The sequence below is a fragment of the Anneissia japonica genome, unplaced genomic scaffold (genome assembly GCF_011630105.1).
Source record: "Anneissia japonica isolate Jap-2015-1 unplaced genomic scaffold, ASM1163010v1 scaffold573_len2283161_cov171, whole genome shotgun sequence".
NCBI classification, from domain to species: Eukaryota; Metazoa; Echinodermata; class Crinoidea; order Comatulida; family Comatulidae; genus Anneissia; species Anneissia japonica.
Genome location: NW_022719802.1, coordinates 1,850,327 through 1,877,280, shown reverse-complemented (window position 1 = coordinate 1,877,280; position 26,954 = coordinate 1,850,327). Strand labels below are relative to the sequence as shown.

The window sequence follows — 26,954 nt, the reverse complement described above, 5'->3', positions numbered from 1 at the left end:
TAAAATCGTACCCTGGCAATAGACAGAATTGAACCATACATTTTAAACTTGCTCTTAGCCAAGCTCTATATTACCATGTAATAATTTTCAAAACAATGTAATAATTGACAACGGTGGAATAAACAATACCTTGGATCGGTTTGTTAACTTGCTAAACTTCTCGCATGCAATCCAAAATAGGATGTTTTCCTCACTGAATTCCTTCTTCAGGAATTCCTGAAAGATATCGAATGAAACAATGTTAATAAGGAAAGGGTGACTACAAAGCGTCAGACAGAGGCCTGACTTTGTGGTTGAAGTGCTCACTTTATAATATCAGAATCCCTGGTCAAATCCTGGCTTTTCAAATATTTCTCACAACTAAAAACAATTATTATTTATCTTTGAAGTTTATAGTTCAATGCTTCCATTTTGTACTAAACTTTTTCTTTTTTGATAACATTTACCACAATTTTTTAACGATAACATATATACTCAAATTAGGAAGAAAATGAAAGTAATTTTTTTGACTTCAATGTTTTTTTCCCCAACATTATACATGAATCTGAAATATAAATCTGAGTTTTTAAATTATTTTCACAAAATTTTACATCTTGTATATATATCATATTTGTCATTGTTCAATCATATTATTATTTTATTTTGTGACTATGACATTTATATTTAGAGGTCAATATATGGGCCTCTGTATATCAGCCTAGCTGCAAGAGTAGCCTACTGTATGTATAGTTCAAATAAATAAATAAATATGTATCAATTTACAAGTTTTATCTATCTTTCGGTGATCCGGGGCCTCTCTCATGTCATACTACTACTAATAGTAATGCTATTTTAAAAAATAATTAAAATTTTCCAACACAAATGTACAGTATATATATCTCAATGTTTATTCTTGTATTTACAGGTTACAAAAATGTATGAGGTTTAAACAAGCAAAAACTCACCAATTACCTAATTAGTGACATGTTGTAGGAGATTTATCTTAAACAGAAAACTAATGTGTACATACTGTAAAACATACTACTCCCAGCTCATCAGCTAGCAGACGATCAAAGCTGACAGCCCAGCCAGACACCCTCCTGGCACATTCCCTGGAGCGTCCATGTATGCTGAGGCTACTGGTTGCACTTGATAAGCTGTTGGTACGTAATCTAGGTTCACCATTTGGCACCTCTGTTAAATAAAACATTAAAAGAGTATGAAAACAATATGGAAAATAACAAAATTATCAGGCACTCTGAAACTTATTCAGTTTTAAGGATGTACAAATTGCTATCATTCTTATCTTAAGCTCATGACAAATGGACATATGAGCCATACATAATAATAATAATAGTCCCAACAATAACAACAGTTCTTTTCAGAACTATCTACATGGTGTACCGCAAGCAATTAATATACTGTAATAATAATAATAATAAACGTGTGTATTTGTATAGGGCCGGTATCCATCAAAGATGATGGTCCTGGCACTTCGTGTGTGGAACTAATAGCTCATTCAGTGAATTTCTTCATCCCTAATGGCGATGTTGTGTCTATAATACTGCTAAACTGGTACCAGCTAATCTTACTGTCTACCCAGGTTATCTGGACCAGTACTATAGGGTTTGTGTCAACTTCTCTCGAATAATGTACTGGGTTTTTTAAAGAGCACAAACCAACTGTGTACACTGGCTACGAGTTATAGCCCTTATCCCAAAAGAGTTGTTATACCACCAGAATAAAATGGACAAGCCAGCAGATATACCAGTGCTGACATAGCTATAGGTTACGGCACCCATGCCTTAACTGCTTGACCAATAAATAAAATGAATTAGCAGGAGATGGGTTAGTTTCCAGGAAATTTTTTTCTTTAATAATAATAATAATAATAGTGTAGTTTTATATAGTGCACATATCCATCTTTCTCGGGAGATTGAAGAAAGTCATCTTGATTTCCGGGGAAATTCCCGCGTCTTGTGTGAGATTTGTGACTCCCGTATACATTATCAATTGAATTACATTACAGTACATTGAAATGTTGTTTAAATAAATTTTATTAAATGGCGCAAACACATTTACATAGATATTATGTTGTAATTTATTTTTCAAAATATTCTTACCAGAGTCAGATGCAGCCATGGACTGTAAAAAAAAAGAAGAAAACGTAACATTAACATTTGCTATTTATTGCTTTAAATTAGATTATACAACAAACAGTATCAAATTTTAAAAACAAATTGTTAAAATGGTATGCAAACACATTTATTTAAGTTTATGTGCAGCATGGTATAGGTATGCCAATACTACCACTAATAAAACACACTAATAAAATATAGTAATTGTAACAAATATATAAATATATTATAAAACTCATTAAACATAAAATAGTAATGACACACATTAAGAATTTAAATGGAGTGAAGAAAAATATTTTAAACACGGAAGAACTTTACACTAGGGGAAAAAAATCACAAAATACAGGAAGTTGTAAACAATTTGCTAACAAAGTACAGTACCACTACAGTATTATTAAATCCCAACCATATATGTTATCTACTTTAGAACAATTATTTATTATAGCCTACAAGTACATCCTAGATAAAAATCTAAGCTGTAATTCTTGCAATAATTGTCAAGCTTTTCCAAGCATGTATTGTGCAATCCATTATCATTACAAACTGTATTAATAATTTCATAATCATTCTTGAAAGTTCACACAAAAAAGCTGGTCACCACCCACCCTGGTTGAGCATAAAAATGGGTCAAATGGCCAAGGCGAATTTTTGATTTTCCAAAAAACCTAATCGACTGCTTTTATGCTCAGTTTTAATATTAATTTTTACAGATGATCGGTGACGTGCCGTAAAAAACAAGTGGTTTTCTAGCCAAAGATGTTTAGCGGGCTGCGTACATAGGGTTTTTAACTATTTTGCCTCAATAAAATCACAGTTGAGCCGCATGTGACCCAGACTTAGAATATGGTCTAACAAGCACACAATACTTTTTATCAATACAGTGAAACCATGAAAGTATAACTTGTCTCACGTAATTATCCACTTACAGAATGAAGTACTATATGTACCTAAGCTTTTAATTACCCTTAAATTCCATTACACTTTTTTTTTAAAGAGAACTTTACTTAAATTTCTATAAAAGTCCACAACACAACTACTTGAAGCCTTACTTTAGAATTCTTTCCCATTTTCTGTCTCATTGACGGTGACAGCATAGGCAAGCAGCCACGAACCACTAACTCATCATCTTCATACATATTTTAATGGTTAAAAACTAGGAAATAAATATTTACTGGACTTGTCAAGCTTTGATACCATAACACTGAAACTGATTCCACAACTTTGCAGCCAGCTATCCTTAAACTAAGCCTCCTAAAAAATCAATTCCAGTCATTCGTTTGGACTAGCTAGGCACCAACTGCTAAAAACCACGCTTTATCTGTTCGAAGGTTCACTGCAGAGTGCAGGCCTATGTGCTAAGTAGTAGAGGATATGACCTTCCATAGTAACTAACTCTTTTATTCCAAAAGGAAATGGTAGAAGGCTACTTCCTATAAACCACTTTTCTTCTGAAGGAGTTAAGATTAGTACAATGTAAACACAGGATGTAAAATAATAGATGACATCAATTCTCATATACTCAAGAGACCTATACAAGTACTATATATCTATATAATTATTTATATAATAAATAGTCCATTTATTATTTCATTATTCCACTTTTTAATTTGTTGATCAAAATAGCGGTATTAAGATAAAATGTATAAAATATCTTTCCAAATCTACAACAGCATGAACTAGACAGTGTTCTCAATTCTACCATCCAGTCCCACACACAACCTCTTATACCCGATTCACACGTGAAGTTAAATCTAACAAAAAGTACGAAATTGTAAACGAGCCATCTCCGAGTCATTCCTACCGAGATAAAGCATTTACATGCGTTTGTAAGGTAATGCCAAGGTCGTGTAAAATTTATTCAGTGTTTATTCAATGAATCATTTTTGCCCCTACTGCGATATAGACCTAGCCTAGGCCTAGTTGAGAATCCCTGTCACAGAAGGACTGTTGAACTCACCATCACAGTAAACATTCAAAGCAATCAATGCCCTTAACTGCTGTACTACTACTACTACACTAGGCCTAGGCCTAGCTTTCGAGTTTCTGTCGATTCTTGATAATACTAGTAATAGTATTAATACCATCCCGACGTTCATTTATGTATCTTTTTCTTCTACCATGCTAATTAACATCGATAACAAGGGTAATTCATCCATCATTGAGAAAAACTAGGCCTATCTAATTCTAGTGGATCGAAATCATCTGCAGCAGGAAGAATATAAATTCAAAGAACCCCGCGAAACACAGTAGGAGTCGATTGTTGTTATGTTGATATTCCTGCACATGCACAGATCCATCCTTGCTACATCTCGGAAGCTTTACCAGTCTCAGCGAGACTGGTAAACATTACCGAGATGTTCCGAGATTTTGCAAGGATATTACACGTAGGTACTTTCACACGTGCCGTAAAATGTTACTTTTGTTTACATTTTGTTACATTTGATAAGATTTTTGTACGTGTGAATTGGGTATTATTCACACACTATTTTCACTACACTTGTTGTTGGCCCTGTATTTAAGAACGCAATACCATCGTCTGTAAAGAACTTAGATATTTTTTTTAAACATTTTACAAATCATATTCAATCAAGTACTGTTCATTATTAAATTATGGGCCTTCAGGTTTCCCCCCATTTAAAGACCACTTTTAGGACCAGCATTTTCATTGGTCTTTAGCAGCATTGGTCTTTAATTAGGGAAAAATTTTTTTTTTAAATATGTAAGGTAAAAATTTATTTGGGACTGCAAAAATGTGGTCTATTAGAGGTGGTCTTTTATTGGAGGGGTCAAGGAGACCAATAGTTATAATTCATTTCATTGTATTTTGCTACTTGCTATTATAAGCAATTGCTTTTTGGTTATGCATAAGGTATGATGCTTTGCAAGTGAAATAAATAATCAAGTCAATATGAATACTGCAAGGACTACTCAGAGGCGTATGCGAAGCATCAGAAGTGGAACGTGAAATTTCAACATGGTTTTATTTGCAAGAAAAACAGCTACCCATATTTCTCGACTGAGACGTCAGTGGGAGCTGTAATTTGTATGGCAAGGAGATGGTGCTACCCTTAATTCGTATTAAGGAAATTTATGACCACAAACCTTGTAGTTATTATTATTTTGGTTATAATATAAAATTTATATTTTTTGGTGACGTCACATTCACAATATAGTTAGCATGCATACGTTATAAGCTAAATTATGTCACCTTTTCCTGGCAAAGCAAACTTTCCCGGCGTGCTTTTTTCATGGATAAACAAACACCACTGCTTTGCACATGGATGCCTTGCCTAGCTAGGGCTACAAGAGCCGCATTGTTAGCATTGTATATGCCTTAAACAAGGTACTGTACGTCTGCAACTAAATTATTCTTAGTTATTTTTTTTTTTCTTATTTTAATTTATTTCTTTCGAAAGTGTACTTTATATCACATATAATTACACTGTCTACTTAGGCCTAGGATAGGCCTAGTCTTATTATGCCTCATCGTCCCCTGCTACACAGTACATCAGTAGGCTAGGGCTAGGCTAGGGCATCCCCCTCCCCCATGCCACAGTACAGACGTTTGCTAGGCAACAGAACGTGATTGCACCTTCCTTCCCAGGTGTTCATGTAACATTTGCATATTGTTAGCTAACCAGTTGTGTGTATTCCTTTGTGAAAATGAGTACTGCGGCGTACTCATTTTGACAAAGCATTTGCATCCCCTCTTGGAAAGAAGGAACTTCGAAATAATTGTCTCCATATCTTCACTAATTAATTACCGTAATTTAGCTTACACTTATGCATGGGGGGAGCACTTAAAATGTAGAATAATCATTTCACTACCCAACAAACCCCAAACTTTATTCATGCATTACATAAATAGTTTCATCTTCCTGTACTCCAACATCACTGGCACATGGTAACAACCAACTGACTGCAGACATTCCCGTTCACACATTACTCTCCATAACGCAGCACCCCCTAGTTCCATCACCTCTTGATGAGCAACTTGAGATGGCGAATGTACTATGTTAGGATTTAAGTTCATGTCATTCTTCAGATATTCTTCTTGACAGAATTATGTGTAATTACAAAAAAGAAAACACTTAATTCCAATGTCTGATATAATGCATACCATTGGGCCATAGATCTCCCTCCAATTAAAGACCACTTTTGGGACTGGGGTTTTCATGGGTCTTCAGAAGGTTTGGTCTTTAGTTAGATAAATAAATTATTAAAAAGATATTGTACAGATAAAACATTTATTTGGGACTGCAAAAAAAGTGGTCTTTCGTTGAAGGGATCAGGGAGACCTGTAGTTAATAATAATATTATAATAATAATAGTTGGATTTGTATAGCACATCATGCGAAAAAGCCTCTATGCGCTTGGTGATTGAGCTCTTTGAGTTTGACATTTTGAAAAAAATTTATGTTATTTTATGAAACTAAAAAAGCTACTCCTTAAACTATGGCATGGTTGGCCGTTGGCTCCGAGGATTTCATCCGCCCAAGTTAATCATTTTATTTCAATGTATATAATACATACCATTTGTTCATCATATATGCCCATGGGCCTTCTTCTAAGCTTCTGTGGGGCAGGTGGAAAGATAATACCATCATAGTTCCCTTGCATCTTTGGCTGAGGGGACAAGTCTGTAAAAGACATTGGAACTATAGGCTTGGCTACAGTCACTTTGGGTTTAGGCCACTGCATAGGTGACTGGCCGACTGCTGAATCAGTGCGAGGCAGCTCTGGTAAACCGTATTCATTGCTGATGAGGGGCTGCATCTCCGACTGTAAAGAGTCTAGACTTGTCCAACGTTCCTTTCTGCTCTTTTGCTTTTTACTGTAGAACAACCGAGACATGCTGGAAACAGAGGCAAATCTTCTTATGGTGTCCTCTTCTCCCCAGAACCCGGATTCGTCATCTTCGTTGATGCTTTTCAGTGACGTACTTCGTCGTGAATACGACCACCTGAGAAGAAACTTCCTTGTGTTATGCAAGATTCCTTGAAGTTGTTCTTTCTCCGCTTCATGTTTTTCAAACTTACACAGAGCCATCGCACATTGAGAGCAAACGTTTTGAGATAATCCGTCAAACTGTGTTACTAAATAACCAGACAGCAACCAAAAACAACTGCGAAGGTGTTCCGAGTATGGTTCGTTTCCAAATAAGGGGCACTGTCCAAGAAGTCCTTGTGAAAAATCGTATCCACATAGACGACAGAAGCTGTCTATTTCATTATCTACATCTTCCAGAGTATACTGAATCTCCATACTTGCCCACACATTACACGATAAAATGAAATAAAACAGAAACTAAACAGAAACAAATTTGTTTGATGAAAAAACATTATATAACACAATGATTCCACTCCATGGTTTCAGTTGAACAGCCCAAGAGGAAATGAACTGAAAAATATATTTTTTTAAATAGCTCTAGTTGTCGCAGACACGTGAGAAGTCTACACGTATAGGAAGTGTTTTTGCGTCAAAAAGCATAAAACACCCAACTCGTAATACACACCGACAACACCAATAAGCTGCTTAGTTATTGCCACTAATTCAAACTTATTATGAAAGCATCGAGGTGAGCAAACACTTTGTTTAGCCAATTAGTTTTAATTGACTAAACCAATGAATTGTTCAGACTAACATTCCATGGTTCAGATTTTAACCAACAGTGAATAGAAAGCTAATGGAGCTTGTCGAAGCCTTTCTCAAATTCTAACAGTCCAAGTACTTCTGCATGGAATATTCCCTTGAATAATTAAAACAAACCCAATTGGAACTGACACACTCATTCCTGGTCACAAAAATTGTTTTCTTTATTTCAAACACTGAATTGTAAATATCATGCTTTATTGTCACTTATCTTGCTGTGCATCCAAGAAAATATAACTGCTACTCACTCAGTATACAAACTCAGCACAGCCACTGAGCACCGAGATACCAGCCGGAGGCCTATTTGAAATTATAACTATAGATTGTGCTAAATATTCCAAAGTTGATTGATCCCCAGCTGGCAGATCTGCATGCTGTTAAAGTTAATAGGAAGTTTAGCATGTACATAAACACTACACATGTGGAGCGTTATTCAAATGTTCGTAATACAGTACGAATCAAAAATGTGTTTGCCAAGTGCTTCTTATAAACAACCTTGATAGATGATAAAACAAGAAAAATTGAACAAAAAGAACTTGTCAATAAACAAGGCCTATCAATATTTGTCCCTTTCAAGTGTTGTGTTCTGACCGTTGGCAAGAAACGTTTCTGTCAACTAGTGATTGTGAAAACTGATCTGTGTAACTCAACATCAGTATCTTGTAAATCACTTAACAACTCTTCCTCCTTGTATTGTTAATATTAAAGAGCTGAAAATTTGTTGACCTCTCATATTCGAAGTCACATGATTTGAGTTTCTTTCTGTACTATATATGTATTATAAACTGTAGTAGAATACTTTCCTTCCCTTGATTGGCGCCATAAACCACAATGTCACTATAATTAATGACAATTCAATTACCTGCTGATTATTTCCATATAGAACCTCTTACAGTCTATTTCAATCCATTTGCTCGGATTTTTTCCGCCATTCTGAGTACCTGTATGTATATCAAAACAATTTCAAGACAAAATGTACCAATCTCTAAAAAAAACCCCTTTTTTACTTTTTGTTTAATTTTTTTAAACAGTTAATGACGCTTCATAATCCTCAGAGAAGTTTGGAATCCTGGTAACCAAATGTTGACTATCTTGAAGACCTACTGATTTGATTCAGCAATAATTTATCTCTGCAATATTTTAAAACTCAGATTTTTTAAAAATCACCTAAGATCCAAAGATGCTTGCAGCCAATGTTATCTTAGAGCCAGACCTGAAAGTGTCTGGTCAATGTAATTAACAGCCGAACACAAAATTCTCCTATTGCGCTTATATTTCTTCCTTATATTTCTATTTTTAATGTTGAAGACACTTAATACTGCTTCCACTTTCAACATAATTTTAAAACACGTCCTTACCCTCTGCTTCCAACAACTGAAGTGTGGGAAAACTATTTTTTACCGGGGTTTTCTGCTAGACTGCAACACATTTTCTTGACTATTGTTTACAATGTGATTCTATACGGATGCTGGCTTGTGTTCGGGTGATTTCAGGCATTTTGCAAGTTATGCTAATCTCTCTCGATACAGTCTGATTCATACCATTCAAGTGCTACTCAAAATTAAATTACTAATCAATGCTTAACAACTCTTATACTGTTACTTCCTTGAGTGAGTTCACATAACTAAGGAGAACAGGCATTCTACCTCAGAAGGTGTGATTGTTTATACCATACTCTACTTTTTCTTGTAATGAATGACCTGTCCAAAAGTTTAGATTATCCATTTTTAACATTTTCAGGAGAGCACCAAAGGATACTCTTTTATGTGAATTTCTACCAAAGATCTTATAAACACAAGATAGCGTTCTCCGCGATTTACGTGTAACAAATAGAAGCGTCGGTCAAGGTTCAAATGTTTCCAATTTAGCAAGAGGGCGTCATTCATGCGCTATTATAATATACCAAAGAGAAAAAGTAATCAGTTTTGGAAGAGGGCGTCCTATCTGTTGCCATGGATCTGAGATGGTTCCTGTTCTGCTGTTCACAGGATTTGATACCGTGGTGTTCGGTATGGTCAGAGCGGTCAAGGGTCAAAAGTTTCCAATTTAGCAAGAGGGCGCCATTCATGCCTTATTACAGAATTTGCACGCGTAAATCGCGGAGAACGCTATCTTGTGTTTATAAGATCTTTGATTTCTACCTCCCCTGAAAGGGCACAAAATAAAATGATGATTATTGTTACTTTGAGATAACCATTTTATCTTTTTCTAGAGTTTTCAAACAACTACAATTATGTTAATCTCCCTATAGTGTATCTTGCAAAAATGATGAAAATAACGGATGGTCCCTTAATCACTCGTATAGCATCAACAACTTTATCACAGATTAGCGATAGGCCTAATATTATTTAATTTTGTACATTTACTTTGAAACTGATCTCAGACGCTCGCTCGTATGACCACAAAAATATTCAAGTTCTACAACAGCAAAATTGGAATACTTTGGCTATTCATTTTCAAGAATGGTTAGGAATGGGTAGGAATGGTTCATATTTTCAGGAATGGTTAATAATAAAGCGGAAATGCTGTGTTAAAGTTAATATACTTTGTATAACATAGATATCTATATCATTTGGAGAGTACTGTCGATATTAAAACAAACTTTCAGTATAATAAATAGAATTGCTTTTTGTATATATCATTGTGTGAATGTTTTGATGTCCTATTATTTTTGTAATAGATACAATATTATTCTGAATCCAAAATCAACATGTAGTATGGTATGGGCTTATTATTTATAAAATGAAGAGGAGCTGTCTAAATGCTTGCCAATCATTTCCATGATCATTTTCAAATCTTATGAAAGACTATGTTTTTTCTTAACTCTATTTCCTAAGCCTCATAAATATTAATATACAGTACATTAATAAGTATAATTTCTCAATGAATATGAAAGTAAAAAAAAAAAAAAAAAAAAAAAAAATCACCAGTTTTTAAATACAGCATTCAGTGTTATCCATTACTTTCACTTAGTGATTTTTACAAGAGTACAAAATACACCCTTTTCTAACAGGGTTAAAAATATAGGTTAGAAAAAGGTTTTTATGAAAAAAAACCAAAAAAACAATTGAGTGTTTTCAATATATATTTTTTTGTCTATTTTATATTACATCAAATGTCCCTTCAGGACTGGCAAGATCAAATTGTAATTATCCATGACTTTTTGCTGTTTGTATAATTTTAATTAGTGTGACAGTGTTGTAAATAATCTTGTTATACTAATTCTTGTTACCCTGATTCTCTCACATTTCAACATCTCTATGCTCACACTGATTGTCTCAAATTCTCACCTATCCAAATTTTCCCTGTTTTCTGGTCCTCTTTCTTCTGAACTCATAGATTCTACTGTCCTCTGTTGTCTTACAGTTTTTTTAAAGGCAGGTTAAACAATTTTTATTCAACTTGTAATTGTTTTATTGTTCTTTTTTGTTTAATTGTGTGTGTGTAAAATCTGCATATAATATAATTTCAATTTGTCTTGGCATTCTTTAACATTTTTGAACTTACATAAATATTATAGCTACTGTAAGCATGAAGTTAAGTTAGTTTACTAGAACTCCACTCACTTTTTTTATGATGTTGCCTTTTGGGCCCCAAGGCACTAGTCTGAATAAATAAATGTTTCATTGTCTTCTATATACTGACAGCCTCATTAATATTTATCACCTCCAGCCTACTATTTCAATCTCTTTTTCATATCATGCACTCTGATAGGCATGTTGCATGGATGGATTTTTTAAATATAAAGCATACTATAGATTGATGAAATCAACTGGAAAATTAGTTTAGAACACTTCATTTCATAAACCACCTGATAATTAAACTGGCCAACAGAGGGCGGTATACTTATTTATTACAAACTCATAAATCTAATATTACTGTAAGTGGACCTACAATATTGAAATATATTGAGATACAGTAATATTCAATAGTTTTACAAAGATATAGCACCAAATTGATTGTTTTACTTTAATATGAAAATTTAAATCTGCACAAAATTACTTGTATTGTCATTGCCAAAGGCTACACCCTCCCCCCGCACAAAAAAAGGGGAAAAAAGAGAGAAAGGATGTGCAGTACCATAGGTCTACTCCAAAAACAAAGTACAGTAATTTTCAATTAAATTTCCATGAACCACTCTCTTTGTCAAGCATTTCTAAACAAAAATATTGACACCTCCATACCCCACGTCGCATATGGCCCCCCCCTACTCAAATTTTTCTCTGGATCCACCCATGTACTTAGTAAATCAAGTGAAAATACTGTATGGGTGAATACTAGGCTTTCAAAACTAATGTTTAATCAAGTTTCAATCAGTATATCAGAGCTCTTTGTAAATCTAGGCTTTTCATGTTTTTCAAAGAAATAATCATACAGTAGTACAGATGAATGCAATCTCCTGCCATACTACCAAAACGATATGCTATACTATAGTACATCTTCTACTATCTACTTAAATTACCGTAAAACCTCGAATTGAAGCCCAGTGGGTTTAATCTCGAGATGAAGCCCATCTCAAATTGAAGGGCCCCCCCCCCCTATTTTAGTTTGCAAATGCAGATTCAAGTAGAAGCCCATCTGGAAAAGAAACCCATGGGCTTCTTTTCAAGATAGCGTAGGCTTCTTTTTGAGATAGTAGATGAATTTCAGAAAACAAAATATATTAAAAACAAGCTTGGTTTTATACAGTAGTTTAGGTGATTTAATGCCATTTAAATACTCTTCATGATATAAATTGATGTTACAGTGGCCTTATTTATTGTTTTGTAGCACAAATTCACAAAATTTACAGCATTCATTTTGAAAAGAATCCCCCTCCCCTCTTTACTTTGCAAAAGTACTGTAGCCTCGAAAAGAAGCCCATCTTGAAAAGAAGCCCATCCGAAGTTGGCAAAAAAAAAAGAAGCCCAGAGCTTCAATTCGAGGTTTTACTGTACCACATCTATGAACCATCTTCTTTGCTTTTAATAAAATATATCAATTTACAATTTAGGTACAATCAAATTAGGGGAGGATATACTGTACCTACTTAATCCTCTTAATCGAAGAGGATTAACGGATTAAGTTTACAGTTAATGCTTACAGATGGATGGATATTTACAGTAGTTGTCAGATAATTTACCTGGGTACTCTGTTAAAACTGATGCATAAACACAAGAAAGCAAAGCAACTGTAGGAACTATAAACAGGTAACGTCAATTACTGTCCTAGTCGAAAAGATACAGTTGCAAATATTAATGTACTTTATGACTTTAATAGTTTATATTCTAATAATACGAATCTTTATTTAATTTAATATTTAATTTTTAGGCAAAAAACTAATGATATGCCAATTGCATACTTAAAAACATAAAATATTAGTTTACAAATCTAGCCTCCAGAAAAAAAATCTTCTTAATGTGTCAGGAATTGAACCAAGGACCCTGATATTGTAAAGAAAGACATGGCTCCATTCCAGGATTTATAGTTAGGCCTAGAGTAATTTTAAAACAGATGATCTTTAATGCACTATAATCACCTTAAAAATTTACAATTAATCCATACCTGTGTCACTTATAACTTACTTGACAGCCAAAAAATGTGAGGGCGCCCTCTATAGAATCATTTAAATAGTCAACTGACAATAAATCAGTAGTAGTTGTTTTTTTCACATGGTCAGTAAAAAAATTATAAGAAACAGTTCCCATAATAATACAGCTGGTAAAAGTTTAATTTAAAAATGAGTAAGATTAATAGTGAAATAGATAAAAATCAGAGTATAGAAATACAGTATGTATGATGAAAGATTGAGTGGGAGTAAAATTGACAGAGGATGCCGCAACATGGTGCTATGTTAAGCCAAGAAGGGAATGACTCGGCATAGGCCTACCTCAAAAATTTCACTAATCATGTCACTAATACCAATTTTGTAAAATATTAACGAAGGGGCTGACTAGAGCCTCGGTCCGGGTCCCATAGTCCAAAATCCCTGGTAGAGTTCATGGGGAAATTTTTTATGGCTTAGTATTATATGGCCCAATTGTGTTAGACCTTGATATTAGGGATTCGCAATCAAAATAATGACTTTTTGGACAGGCGAATTATTATTTTTTAAGATTTTTGATCCAACAACCTGAGCTGTTTTGTAATTTATTGTATGTTTATTTGGTCAGGGAATTTAGAGGATACCCACATCTTGTGTTGAGCTCTTTAGTCCATGGTGTCCTCTTGGCTCCCCTCTGGTCATTTTCTGATTTGTGATTTTGTAAACTTAATAAGTAAATAAATACAAATATACAGCTCCCAATCCCCCAACTTGTGCTAACCTTGTATGGCACTCAAGTGTAAAGATATAAATTAATAAGACTGTACTGCAATTACATCATTAGTTTTTCCATCACAAGAAAAATACAATAAAAAAATAACATCTTCTTTTATTCTCCATGGAAAACTCAGATTGCTCTATCCATATTATTGTGCCTCAGGAGTTAGGAGTACGTATCTACGGTATATTAGAATCACTAAGAATAAACAGGTTAATTGCTGTAATGGGTATAAAGACATACTAGCAGAAGGCGGCAACACTGCACAACAGCAGTTGTTTATGTAACCTATGGAGGTATACCACCATGATGTATCAACTCATGATTAGGTGCAGTTATGGGTTAATTTTGTCATATGACATGCTGGGACTGGGCAACACCCAGAAGGAAGTAAATTTTCAAATTATCTATTAATAGGTATGTACAGTAGTACACATTGGATGGAATAGCTTTCTTTAAATTTTTAAAATGGAGATTTCCAAGATTTATTCATCATCATTGCACATTTGCTTTCTTTCTTTAATTATTTTGTATTGTACTAATGTACCTACAGTATAGATCATTTGTTATAGTAAAGTTACGCAAGAAATCAATAAAAGTTTTTTTTTAGTTAGTTAGAATTATGCTAATTCTTTTTTATAAACAAACTTACTTGTAAAATATGCTTGATTATAAATTAGTAACAGGTGATGAAACAGCACTCTGCTGAGACCAACGTTCTAGTGCATCTAATTCAGAGGCGGATTATCCAGAGTTGAAAGGGGAGGGGTTCAAAATGTATTCAAAAACACCCAAAATAAAAGGAGGTTCCAGGTCCTCCCCGGGAAAATTTTGATTCCTTCTGATGAGTCTTTTAATAACCTTAATTTCTTCAAAATTCAATATTTTCCCCCTCTTGAAAAAGGTCAGGTACTTTCATCTAATTCTTTAGGCCAATACATAGAGAAAAAACAATCAGACATAGGCGAATATATTATTATATTCCAACAATATTGAGTAGTTGGATACGTAGTATTTCTTCCATGGATCGATGAACCTACTGTAGAGGCCTGAAGAACGCACTTTCGTACATAAAGTTTTACATCGAACCAAAAACAGTGTGTATAAATATATTTAATTGAAGGCTAGTTGGGCTAAGCTTACTCCTTACATCAGGAGAGGGTGGTTAATTTAGAGGTTGAGAACTATGTCTTCTTCTTCACCTTTCTAACCGCTTTTTACATGCTCTAGATATTCATTTAATATATTCATGGGGTCTCTCAGGTTCATGTATACCAACACATGTCATATCAATCTTAATAACTGTTTTTGGCTATAGAAATTGAGAACTGAATTGCAGGTTTCACAGTTCTAACATGTACAGTACTCCACTGTAATTTTTGTTACTGGTATAGGCCTACTATTTTCTGGTTTTTTTTAAGTATTAGTCCTGTGTAAACTTTATTAATAAATTAGCTTTCATAATTTCATTTCATTCATTCATCTTTTATTTAGGAATTTCATGTCCATACAAAAAAATAACACTTAAACCTATAAAACACAAAATTGAAAAACATATACGAAGAGTGAAAGGTAGAAGATCTGAATAGCTATCACAGGTCTCCCTCTAATATAGGTTTCCCTCTAATTAAAGACCACCTCCAATTAAAGATCACTTTCCTATGGTCTGATATAAACAAATGTTTATTAATATCTTTATTAATCTAATTAGAAAGCTGCTAAAGACCTTAGCAACCCTGGTCCCAAAAGTGGTCTTTAATTGAAGGGAGAGCTGAAATCAAATTAGGAGGCTCATTAAGAAGCTAAAAAATAATTTCTCTTTGTATAAAAACAAAGAATTCATCAATTAACCTGCAGCTAGCTGAGGACCAGTTAGCAAGGAGAACCTGTGTCTAAAACACGCCTAATGCATGATTGATTGTTAAGTTCACAGGGATTAGGTTCATAACCACAAATAATAGTGTAGGAAGAATGCATGACCTTTCTATGGAGCATGTCAAAAAAAACCTTTGTCACCAGAGTGCCTTACAGTATAAAGCTATTGGTGGGTTTAGACCACAAGATTTACTTGGAGGAATATTTGCGTCATCAAAATGTCCGCTATCTAAACAGGCAATCTCATATTTTTCACCATTAAAAACATGACACATTCTTTTTACCATGAAAAGTCTCTCTCTCAAAATGGTTGGTTTACCACAACCACAAATGTCTAAGACTTTGAGAGATAATCAATGTCATGGAAATGACTGTTAAAAAATACCAGGGTAGCCAGCTTTTTTTTTGGTCCAACACCAATGATAGAATATGAAAAAAGCCTTGTCTAAATGGTCAATGGTTTGAACACATTGAAACAAAAATTATGGCCATACCTCTTGACATCCTGGTTCATTTTTTCTAATCAGTCTCTTGGGTCTTGACGCCCTCCTCACAGACCATGTATCCGATCCATCACTGAACCTGTTTTGATCCTGAAAATGAAATACAGGTATACAGTAAAGATGTTGTTAATGTTACTAAAAAATATATTTAAAAATGTAGAATAAAATGACTGTATTTATGATCAATATTTTGTAATGGTGGTCACTTTTATAGTGAATACTACGATGCATTGTCTCTTGTGCTCTTTGACGCAGTGTCAATTAAAAAAAACCAAAAAAACAACATAAAACAAGAAAGATTATGATTGTGAATAAAGATGAGATATTATAAAATGTTCAAATGCACATGTCTTCAAAACAAATATAGTAAAGTAGGATATCATTTTTATTCAGTTAGAAGAAGCCTTAAAAACTCAAATTACAGGCAAGCTCAAATTATTGATTAGTAGCCATGGGACAATAGTAGAATGAATGAATTATGTAAATTAACTTTTAAATGTTATTTCAAAGCCTACAGTAATATTACTGTATGTTGGTTATTATTACTGTACCAGTAACATTTTTACTATGGAATGACCGGAAAAAAATGACCTTCTCTCCTGAACCTCAGAAGCTTAATTATCCATCATTATCCATCGCATAAGTGAAAAAAAAAACACACACACAAACATTCTGAACATTTTTTATAAGTTAAAGATTAGTAATAAAATATGGACTAGGTCAAAAGTTATCCTATGATGTCAGGTCCTCAAATTATACCTAGAAGTATTAGAATTACATATGGAACCAAGGGCAATTTAGGATATGTTCACACACACGGTGTCAGGCTGGCGTAAGCCTGGCGTAGAGTATGCCTTTGTGTGTGAACTAGGCAGTGGCGTTACTTACGCCACTCGCAACGCCACCTCCATGGCGTTAAAGCTACTGTACCTGCAGACCCCAGATTAGTAAACGCCACGGAGCTAACGCCAGTGAGGCTTGAATGATTTTACCTCATTTCAAGAGATTGACCAATCAAGACTGCAATAGATTACAGTAGTTACTTTGATCCCTTTCCTGTGTTCTCTAAAGGAAATGGTAAATGGGTTCTTTATCTATTGCATTCTACTTAGTTTACAATTATGATTTGTTGATTATGTTTTGTAAGATATTTTAACCTATTTAGACTGTATTAAAACCTGCAACACCAACAATTGTTCCACAATGCTAGCTGAAAAATCAGAAGTAAAATGGTTCATTTAAAATACAGTAAACATGTAAGTTCACTTAGAACAATTCACAGATTTTAAAGTTTTAATGATGCACTGTAGTAAATATTTTACGACAGTTAAGAACCCGTACATTAATTTAAACTGAAAAGTATTCCCCCATAGGCCTACAGTATATTACTACTAGTTTAACGCCAGCGTTAATATAGCTAACACCATTGTGTGAACGCTTTAGAATTTTAATCCGTGGATTAGCTTATGCTGGCGTAAGCTACGCCAATCTACGCTATGTGTGTGAACATACCCTCAGAGTAGGAAAGGTGTTGTAAAAATTCCTTCATCAATGGGCAATATATTTAAAATGAAATTAATTGGCAAGAAAATCAGGTTAGACAGAAACAGTGGTGAATCCAAGCATGGCACAAGGGGTGCTTCCCCCTCCCTCTTCGCCTTTCCAGCAGCAGCTGATTGATTGGTTGATGTTTCATTTCAACAGACAAAGGCCCATTTTCTGTTGAAGAAAGCCAAATGTTTGCCTTTAACAACATTCTTTGTTAAAACCCAAATCCGGCTGAATCAGTTGCACATACTTTTGTTGATAGTATTAAATACGATAACACATCAGGTAGGCCAAAACATCATTCTATATTATTGCAGCATCTGCTACAGTACTTGGGTATCAGATTCAACACTAGCCACTAAGCACAAGCTCGGTGGTCAAGTGGTTATGACATCAGGCTAATTAACTGGAGGTCGTGGGTTCAAACACCACCTGAATCACTTGCAAATTTCTTTCTCAAGTATTTGGGAATGTACCGAGTATATTCAGCACGATAACATGTCAGGTACTGTAGGAAAAAACATCATTCCCATAATATTTTTCTGTAGCAAACATCAAAATAAAATTCTTTTGCAACACATTTCTGTTCTCACACAAATTAATTTGATCCTCCCTAATAATTTACAATATAACTTGAAAATGACATGATCTGTACAGTAACTACTGTAATAAAAGCCTGCAGAACAGCATGAAAAAATATTAATATCTGTTAAAAATTTGCCATAGTTCTTAGCTTTTGAACAATTTCATTATGGTACTCAAGTGATTTGCCCTTAGGGCATAGTGATACGACAAAAACATATTGTAAACAGTATTTTACTTTTTATTAATATATTTCAGGGGTCACTGTCAGTTTGTGTATGCTACAAGGCATGAGAATAATTTCTGGCCAAGATTCTGGAATTTTTTTGGAAATACTGGAGGAAGTTAAACATTCCAAATAAATCCCTGACTTGTTTAAAAAATAGTTCTGTTCATATAGTTACAGTAGGCAAGGATGTCAGAAATGCTTGCTGAATATCCCAACCCTTTTTAATAATTAGCAGAACAGCAGTCAACGTAATTAAGAAAAACTGTAATAAATTTATTTTTGTTTTTAAATTTTAATGCATCAATGTTATGTATTAAAATATGCGCTACTCACTTATCTAATTCTGAAAATGATGTGATTCCTACTATCCCTGTTTAAAAAAATTCTGGATGTGCCCCTGGTGTGTAAAACACAGGTTAAACCAACACGTTCATAGTACAGCATTGTAAAAACAAGAATGCATGATTTTACACACATTTAAAAAAAAGTTGTACCATGCGTTTTTGGGCAATGTACTGTAAGTGTATGGATACAGTACGTACAGTATAATTTGTTTGTGTCCATACGGTAAATAAAAGGTTCCCAAGTATTATGAAAGAAATTGTTTGGCGATAATGGGCACACAAGAGTGGCCGGAGAAGCAGTGCTACTAAAAGATGTAACACCACGTATAATAACACAAAAATTGGAACCGGGGTGATGCAATTCAAGCTTCTGCCATATACCTTACAATCCAAATTACAAAATAGAAAACAAGGCAAGGAAAGATCAAACAGATACTGGACACCTACTGTATGCAAGTTGGTCAATACAGAAATGAACAGAACAATTACAATCTACAACAGCAGCATTAACAAGAAAGTGACCAACTATAAAGACATTTTTGACATCAAAGTCATTAAAAAAGTAGTTATTAAAATAATTCAAAAGTTTAATATTAAAAAAACTTTCAAATACTGTATAAGCAAACAAACACCCCTTAACTTTACTATAAATGTGGAAATACATTACAATACATAATTACCATCAAAATGTGTTGTTGCATGATCATAAAGACTGATCAAATTGATCCCAACCAGGTTAGAAAAAAAGTAAAGCTACTGGAGTAGAACATTAATAGAATGTGTTGAAAATGGTGTTTCTTGAATTAGTTTTATTTAGTCATTTAGAGAGAGTAATAACATTTTCTATCTATTTTTACAGACCTGTCTGATGTTAAGATTATGATGATTTATTCAATGAAAAATGTGGAAATACATTAATACAATACATAATTACCATCAAAATGTGTTGTTGCATGATCATAAAGACTGATCACATTGATCCCAACCAGGTTAGAAAAAAAGTAAAGCTACTGGAGTAGAACATAATAAAATGTGTTGAAAATGGTGTTGCTTGAATTAGTTTTATTTAGTCATTTAGAGAGAGGGCACGTTTATTCGATGAAAAGATTAAACACCCCAACCACTTATTAGAGGGAGGCGTTTATTCCAAACGAGGCTCTGGATGGGGAAATTATTTGAGGGGACGTTTATTTTAATAAATACGGTAAATTTTACTAGCTGGTACAACAGAAAATTTAAAGGACTTGATACAGTATACATTAAGCATTACAAAGTGTATCTGAAACTGAAATTAGCTTTCTTAAGGATAAAGTTGGTGTGCACCCTTACTACTCATAATGAAAACACTAGTACATGAATATTAAACAAACAAGTTCATAAAATGTCATCCACAAGCCTAAGTTTACAGTATATCTACAGTACCTTAAATTAGTCCAAATCCCTAGATACTGTACAATAGAAAGTCCTTTTAGAAACCCTGATTTATTTCTCACACTGACATGAACCTAGCAAAATCTAGGCCACATTTTCAAGACTAAAACAGATATTATGTTGCAAACTAAAGGTTTTCTCCAGTTGAGCAACCACCTATGAATGTACAGTTCTAGATCTTTTACATCAGAAATCATCTGGGATGAGACAGCAACACAAAGGAGGCATTATTTCTTTTTAGAGAATTTCAAAATTCATATCAAAAGAATTTTTTTGAATTTTCCTCTCTAAATTGTTAATCTTTTGTGTTCAGTAAACTGTTGTTTGCATCTTTTCTGGTATTCTTTGTCCGGTATGTGAAAATAGGCTCAATAAACAAGTTAGTGTGGCATAATAACATTCTCTATCTATTTTTCGGTGAGTACAGTCCTGTCTGATGTTAAGATTATTGTACTTGTCAAGACATGGACCAGCACGTACTGTACACTAACTTCTTTCTCTCCTAAGGGTGTCAGAGCTCCCCGGTAAACCGGTACCACTTACTCTCATCTGTCCAAAACAGGGGATATATGAAGCAGTACACCGGGGTAACCCCTTACTCATCTCAAAAGATGTACTGTACTGCGTATCCTTAAGTCCGCACAAAACAATTGTGACTGTACACTGGGCATTCGGTTTATAGTCCTTTGAGAAGACTTGTTCTACCACCAGAACCATAGAACCATAAACCCGCAACGATATTACGGATGTGGTTTACGGTGCCCCTGCCTTAACCCCTTAGCCATTCAACTCAAATTTAATGCTATGGTGGGTACCAGGTGTAAACTACTGTATTGCACATTCACACCTGTTTTCTTTTAAGGAACGGAAGATGTGAGTGTCCAATTCCAATTCAATAGGTCTCTTATTGGGCCATTTCTGTTGTTTACTGTACTCTTGGAAAGACTCATCGGAAAGACAGTGTGCTATCGACTTAAATCTCAGCCCTCCAGTTGAAACACAAGGAGAGCAGCGATAGGAATTGAACCGGGGACCTAGAGATCTCAACGGTTCAGTGCACACACAGTGGCTACCACTAGTTTAGCCGACTGAGCTACAGTATAGATGTTCCCCATTTTTTCAAGCAGAGTGTATGCTTCTTTTTGGTTTTTCTAATACTGTATAGAGTTCTAATTTTTCTTTATGGAACAAATTTTCTATTCTGTGTAACTGAACAGGTGTCGTCGCTGTCATACTGTAAGTGAAACTAAATGGTACTACAGTAGTTAGTGGTGATTACATCTACTCTAGGGGTAAAACATTCCTTAAGTATGAATATTATTATTGTACCAGAACTACCTACAAGAAAAAAGTAATTTTGTAATTTTTTTAAATCCCTAGCAAGCAATTATATATTCTAATGTAACACAAAAAGTAGTCAGGACTACAGTATACGATAACGTCCACAATAAAATACAATACTCTTTACATTTGATCTCTCCAAAATTATTTTATTCAATTTATCAGCACTTGAAATCTGTTGTTACTGTAGATATCATACCAGTGAGTATGTTTTTGTCATAATACTTTTCATTAACTGCTGATTAAACCTGACTGGGATCACGGTGTTACGGGGGTCAAGAAGGAGCATGTTCTTCACCATTTTGACTGTTCAAACAGTGGCGGTGCCACCAAGGGGTCAGGGAGTAGTTCGCCATGTTGCCCAACATCAAAATAAGGTCATCATACTAAAAATATTAATTTGCCTATCCGTATAAAGTTAATACAGTACACTGATAGCAAATCCCTAATTTATGTATCGTAAAAACTCTTCCCATCAATACCACCAGGAATTCCACCAGATCCAGTCAGGGTTCCACTGGAACCCTGAAGGAATCTGGTTGACCTCTGGTTCGGAGCTCAGTTGACATGTTGGACACCCTGTCAGCACATTTCTTGAGCTACCACTGGGTTCAAACTTTACAATATCCTTTTATTATAATAGATTTCAAAATAAAGCATCTGCTTAGTTATCCTGGATACACCTCTGCATTAATAATGATTATTTAAAGATACTGTAGGCTAATCTCACCTACAGTAGCTTCCAGTCTGTCTCCATTTAGGTTAACAAGCAAAAACTTTATCAGTAATTATTAACTTCTGGTACACCATGTTTTGAGGTTTGGTTAAATGAAAAGGACCTTTGGCTTGTAGGTTTCCTCAAAAACGGCCAGGGTATTAAATACTACAGACAAACTAATGTACAACCAAACAGCTCTTTCAAAAGCACATTCCACCACAAGATAACTAAAAAGATTTTGTTTAGTCATGAGCTAAAAGATAAAGCTAGACCCATCATCGAGTACTGTACAGTATATACAGTACACGTTTTGGGGCAACCAGCAATAAATTAAGTGAAGCATACAGTACATCATGCGCAGGAACAAATGTAATGACTGTTCTTATTTAGAGTACAACTGCTGCTCTGAGATAGGAGTATTGTTGCAAGTTAGCAGGAGGTATTTCTACACTCAAAAGTACAGTACTAACTGACCTCAATCTCTCAGTAGATTTACTGTACCTGGGACTTACTGTATCGTGGGGAATATACAATAATATAAAATACCCCACTGGCAAAGGTTCGCAAATAGTTCCATACAAATACTTTGTCAAATACTGAAACTTAAAGTAATTCATAAATTTCAAGAGCAATTTAACTGTTGAATGGCTCCATCCTATATTAATTGTGTTATGATGTTTATTAATATTTTAAATACTTTTGTGCTTGTGCTTTGCCATGAATCTGTTTAATTAAGCGAATTGTGAATTACAAGTAATTTGTCTATAAACTGTAGGAATGTCATTTGAAATTACATGCAGGTTCAATAATGATAAATTAATAATAATAAAAATGTATTAATAACAATAATAAATAACAATAACAATATTAGAATTTTAATTATCAATACCATTGTTTTACAGCAGTCTACCTACTACTGTAGTAAACCTTCAATTAAAATACTACCACCAGTACTGTACTTTTCTGAGCAAATTTATGGATAATGTACAGTATTATTGGCTAGCCTATACAGTACTGGTACTTCAAAATTAATTTTCGGTCATAAATTAATGTATGTTTGTATATGGTGCACTTTCTCCAACTAGTCTCATACAAGTTGGGGAAATAGATACTAATAATAGTGGATTAATGAAGAGTATTGCAGACAGGCTAATATGATTGAGAATAAGAAAAAAATAATTATGATGTCTCTTACTGTACAGTATTTTAGGTACTGTAGAGGGCAGCAGCACATGGTAACAGGGCGCACCTTAACATTCACTCAGGAGTCGTGCATACAGTATCTTCTATGTCTGCTTACAGTATCTATTGAAAGCAACGAACGTCGGTAGGAAAACCAAAGCAGATATCAGATTCAAATATTCTAGTTCTCATTGGCCTCTTTCATGTCGTTCCTCGATCTTGGCGTCCTCGTTGTTATTCCTAATATTTACTAATTGTAAGCTATATTCTGTCATGTGAAAGAGGTACTGTATAACCCATTTTTGCTATTTCTTCCAGTAAGCAAGAACCACATTGCAATGTTTCCCTAAACCTTTTCAAGATCAAAATGGCTATCCATTGTTCATTTTCTGAGTCTTACTGTAAATAATAAATCTGATTTTACTGTCATACATATCATGCATTGTGTTGCAGCTTCGTACCTCTGTACTTCAGTACCAATACACAAAACACGACGAACACAGGCTACTGTTCAGTAGATAACAACAAAAGGAGAATCCATAGAATTATTTTGGTTTTGTACGTAATAATATTAATAGTACTGAAAGTTTTACATACTAAAGTACATTAATATGTGTCTATTGCATGGTTGTGAATTTCCTCATTCTGAGTTAACTGCAAAGAAAAAAGGGGTACTACATATTGTATAATTACCGACATATTCACACAAAGCAATATATTAATAAATACATCATAAGTAATAATTCAAGTAAAGCTACTAAATAAAACAAATATAAATCAGAGAAATTCCTTTAAAAAAAACTTAGGCTTTTCAACTAAAATGTCTTCTGAAACAGAAACATAGAAAAATGTACTTTTAAACACATGGGTGATTGACCAATGAAGCAACAAATTGAATAAAGAAAAAAATATTTTTACAAATTCCAAGATTTAAACAAATTTGAAAAAAACAAGTTTTATTATTGTTAAGTTCTTCTACTTCACTGATTAAATTATAGATGGCGGTTAATTTAAACAGCTTTCTCTTTTTAAAAACAACAACGGTATTATTGTAATACCTGGCGACACTGCTTTTTCCTCCTCTTGGAACAAAAGTTATGGTAAATGCAACTTATTCTTAACAATGAACCAAGTACTTAAAAATATCTTGTGACTCTCTTTTTATTACAAGTGCTAACTAATAATGTATGGTTCAACTATTTCTATAATGATCAATTTTCCAGATGAATACCTGTATGTTTTATGAAACGCTGGTTTAGTTTAAAGATATTGTTGTGTGATGAGTACAACAAAAGATTAAGGAATATCACTTCAAATTTCTTCTCCCAAATTTCAGATATTCGAATTAAAGACCCCTCCAATTAAAGACCACCTTTCTGCTGTCCCAAGTAAATGCTTATCTGTTTGGGTTTTTTTTGCCAAATGGCAATAACAAATTTTACTTTTCTGGCAAGTCCTGTCCTGCTAGTGTATAATTTTCTGGTGGTTGTTTATTTCATAATTTTTTTGTATGTCTCTGTATTTTAATGTATCAATCAATCTTTATTTTCCATCATGAATAAAAACAACAAAAAATTAAGATGGAGGAAATACTGTACAACAAAGGCAAGGCCTGACAATGTGTTGCATTATCTTAACAAAAACACAATCATATGCAATATAGAAGACTATTTAAAAACATTAAAAATACACATTAATCTAAACAAATTACATTAAAGCAGATATTTCAATGACAAAATAAATGAAACAAAATGAAACCATTTGGCCTAATCTACTGGTTTTATGGGAAGTTTTTTTTATTCAATTCAAATGTTTGTCTTGAATGTTTACTCTATTAGCTTGAGAATACACTTGAAATGGAAACCTTTGACGTACATGGTGTTCAAACTATTCTCCATCCAACTTTTGCAGTGACTACACAACCCTACCGATGTCAAAGTTCACACCTAACAGTATTTTTAAAGTAATATGACACCACTGTTATAAAGATCAATTTGTATAATTTTGAATGCCTGTGACTTGGGATGGATGTCTGTAAAGTGAAGCTACAAAATAGCAACCAGAAATAATTCTGGTATGAAACTTGTCAATCAACATTCGACCAAGTTCAACATACAATTGAATACATGACGCATTCAAATAGGTTAATAAAAAGAAATGTAACGTTCTAAGTCACACGTATACAATACCATACATCTGTTACTTGTATGCTAAATATTTTGTTTTGTTCATTATTTCATGCAGAGAGGAGGTGGTTAGTTGTTGGTAACTACATGCACTTCACAGCACAAGTCATTTTGACAAAGATATCAAAAATTAAATTATTTTTAATTTCAAATCTCACCCAACAGTGGGTAAACCTGCCACATACAGAATGGATTAAGAATAATCTAAACAAAAATTTAAAAGCTCAAAAATACAGAAATCAGAAATAAAATAACAAACACATTATTAACAATAGGCTAAAAAATAACAATAGAATAAATGAAGAATAAAATCATTTAAATGATATTAATTATCAATAAAAACGTAGAATTATATTATAATAAAATGAAAAAGCCCCATGCATAAAAAAAACCCATTTGAAATATTTTGAAAAACAAATTTTATGGTTAAAAAGACAGAAATTGTCAGGAAATATGTGATTTCATTTCATTAGAATCAAATAAAACATATCAAGATCGTCAAGGTTTTACCGATTTACAGATATTTTACTACAAATATCCGCCAATTTAAGAGTTTCAGTGGGGATAAAGCAAACATCAAAAGACCTAGCTTTCCATTGAACACAGTGCAAATCATTGCATTAAAAAAGGGGATTTTTTGAAATTATCATTCTTTTTTTTTTTTTTTAATTTGGTCACAATACTGTACAGCATGTGCTAAATTGTCTCAGCTTTAATAATTGGGAAAAAATTGCCCAGTTATTCTATGTACCTGGACTACTACCAGGTCTCTCCCACATAGATCATGTGATCAAGGAATGAAGGAATATTTAAATGTTGACAATGCAATGTGATACAGTACAAGAAAACAATTTGGATCCAGGTGCTTAGAAAATGGGTTAAATTTATAAAGGTAAAAAATACAAAAAAAATATTTAATGTAATATGAAAAAAACATTAAACTT

General features: G+C 33.7%; 1 protein-coding gene across 1 annotated transcript in view; it reads right to left on the bottom strand.

Annotated features, from left to right (window-relative positions):
- LOC117111065 (regulator of G-protein signaling 12-like) overlaps positions 1-26,954 on the bottom strand; it is a 63,831-nt gene that overhangs the window by 24,932 nt on the left and 11,945 nt on the right. Inside the window, exons 3-6 of the mRNA XM_033253953.1 lie at positions 16,441-16,539; positions 2,103-2,124; positions 1,010-1,173; positions 130-216 (exon numbers count right to left, since the gene is read on the bottom strand). Of these exons, the coding sequence (XP_033109844.1) occupies positions 130-216; positions 1,010-1,173; positions 2,103-2,124; positions 16,441-16,539 (372 nt within the window). The remainder of the gene's footprint in view (positions 1-129; positions 217-1,009; positions 1,174-2,102; positions 2,125-16,440; positions 16,540-26,954) is intronic.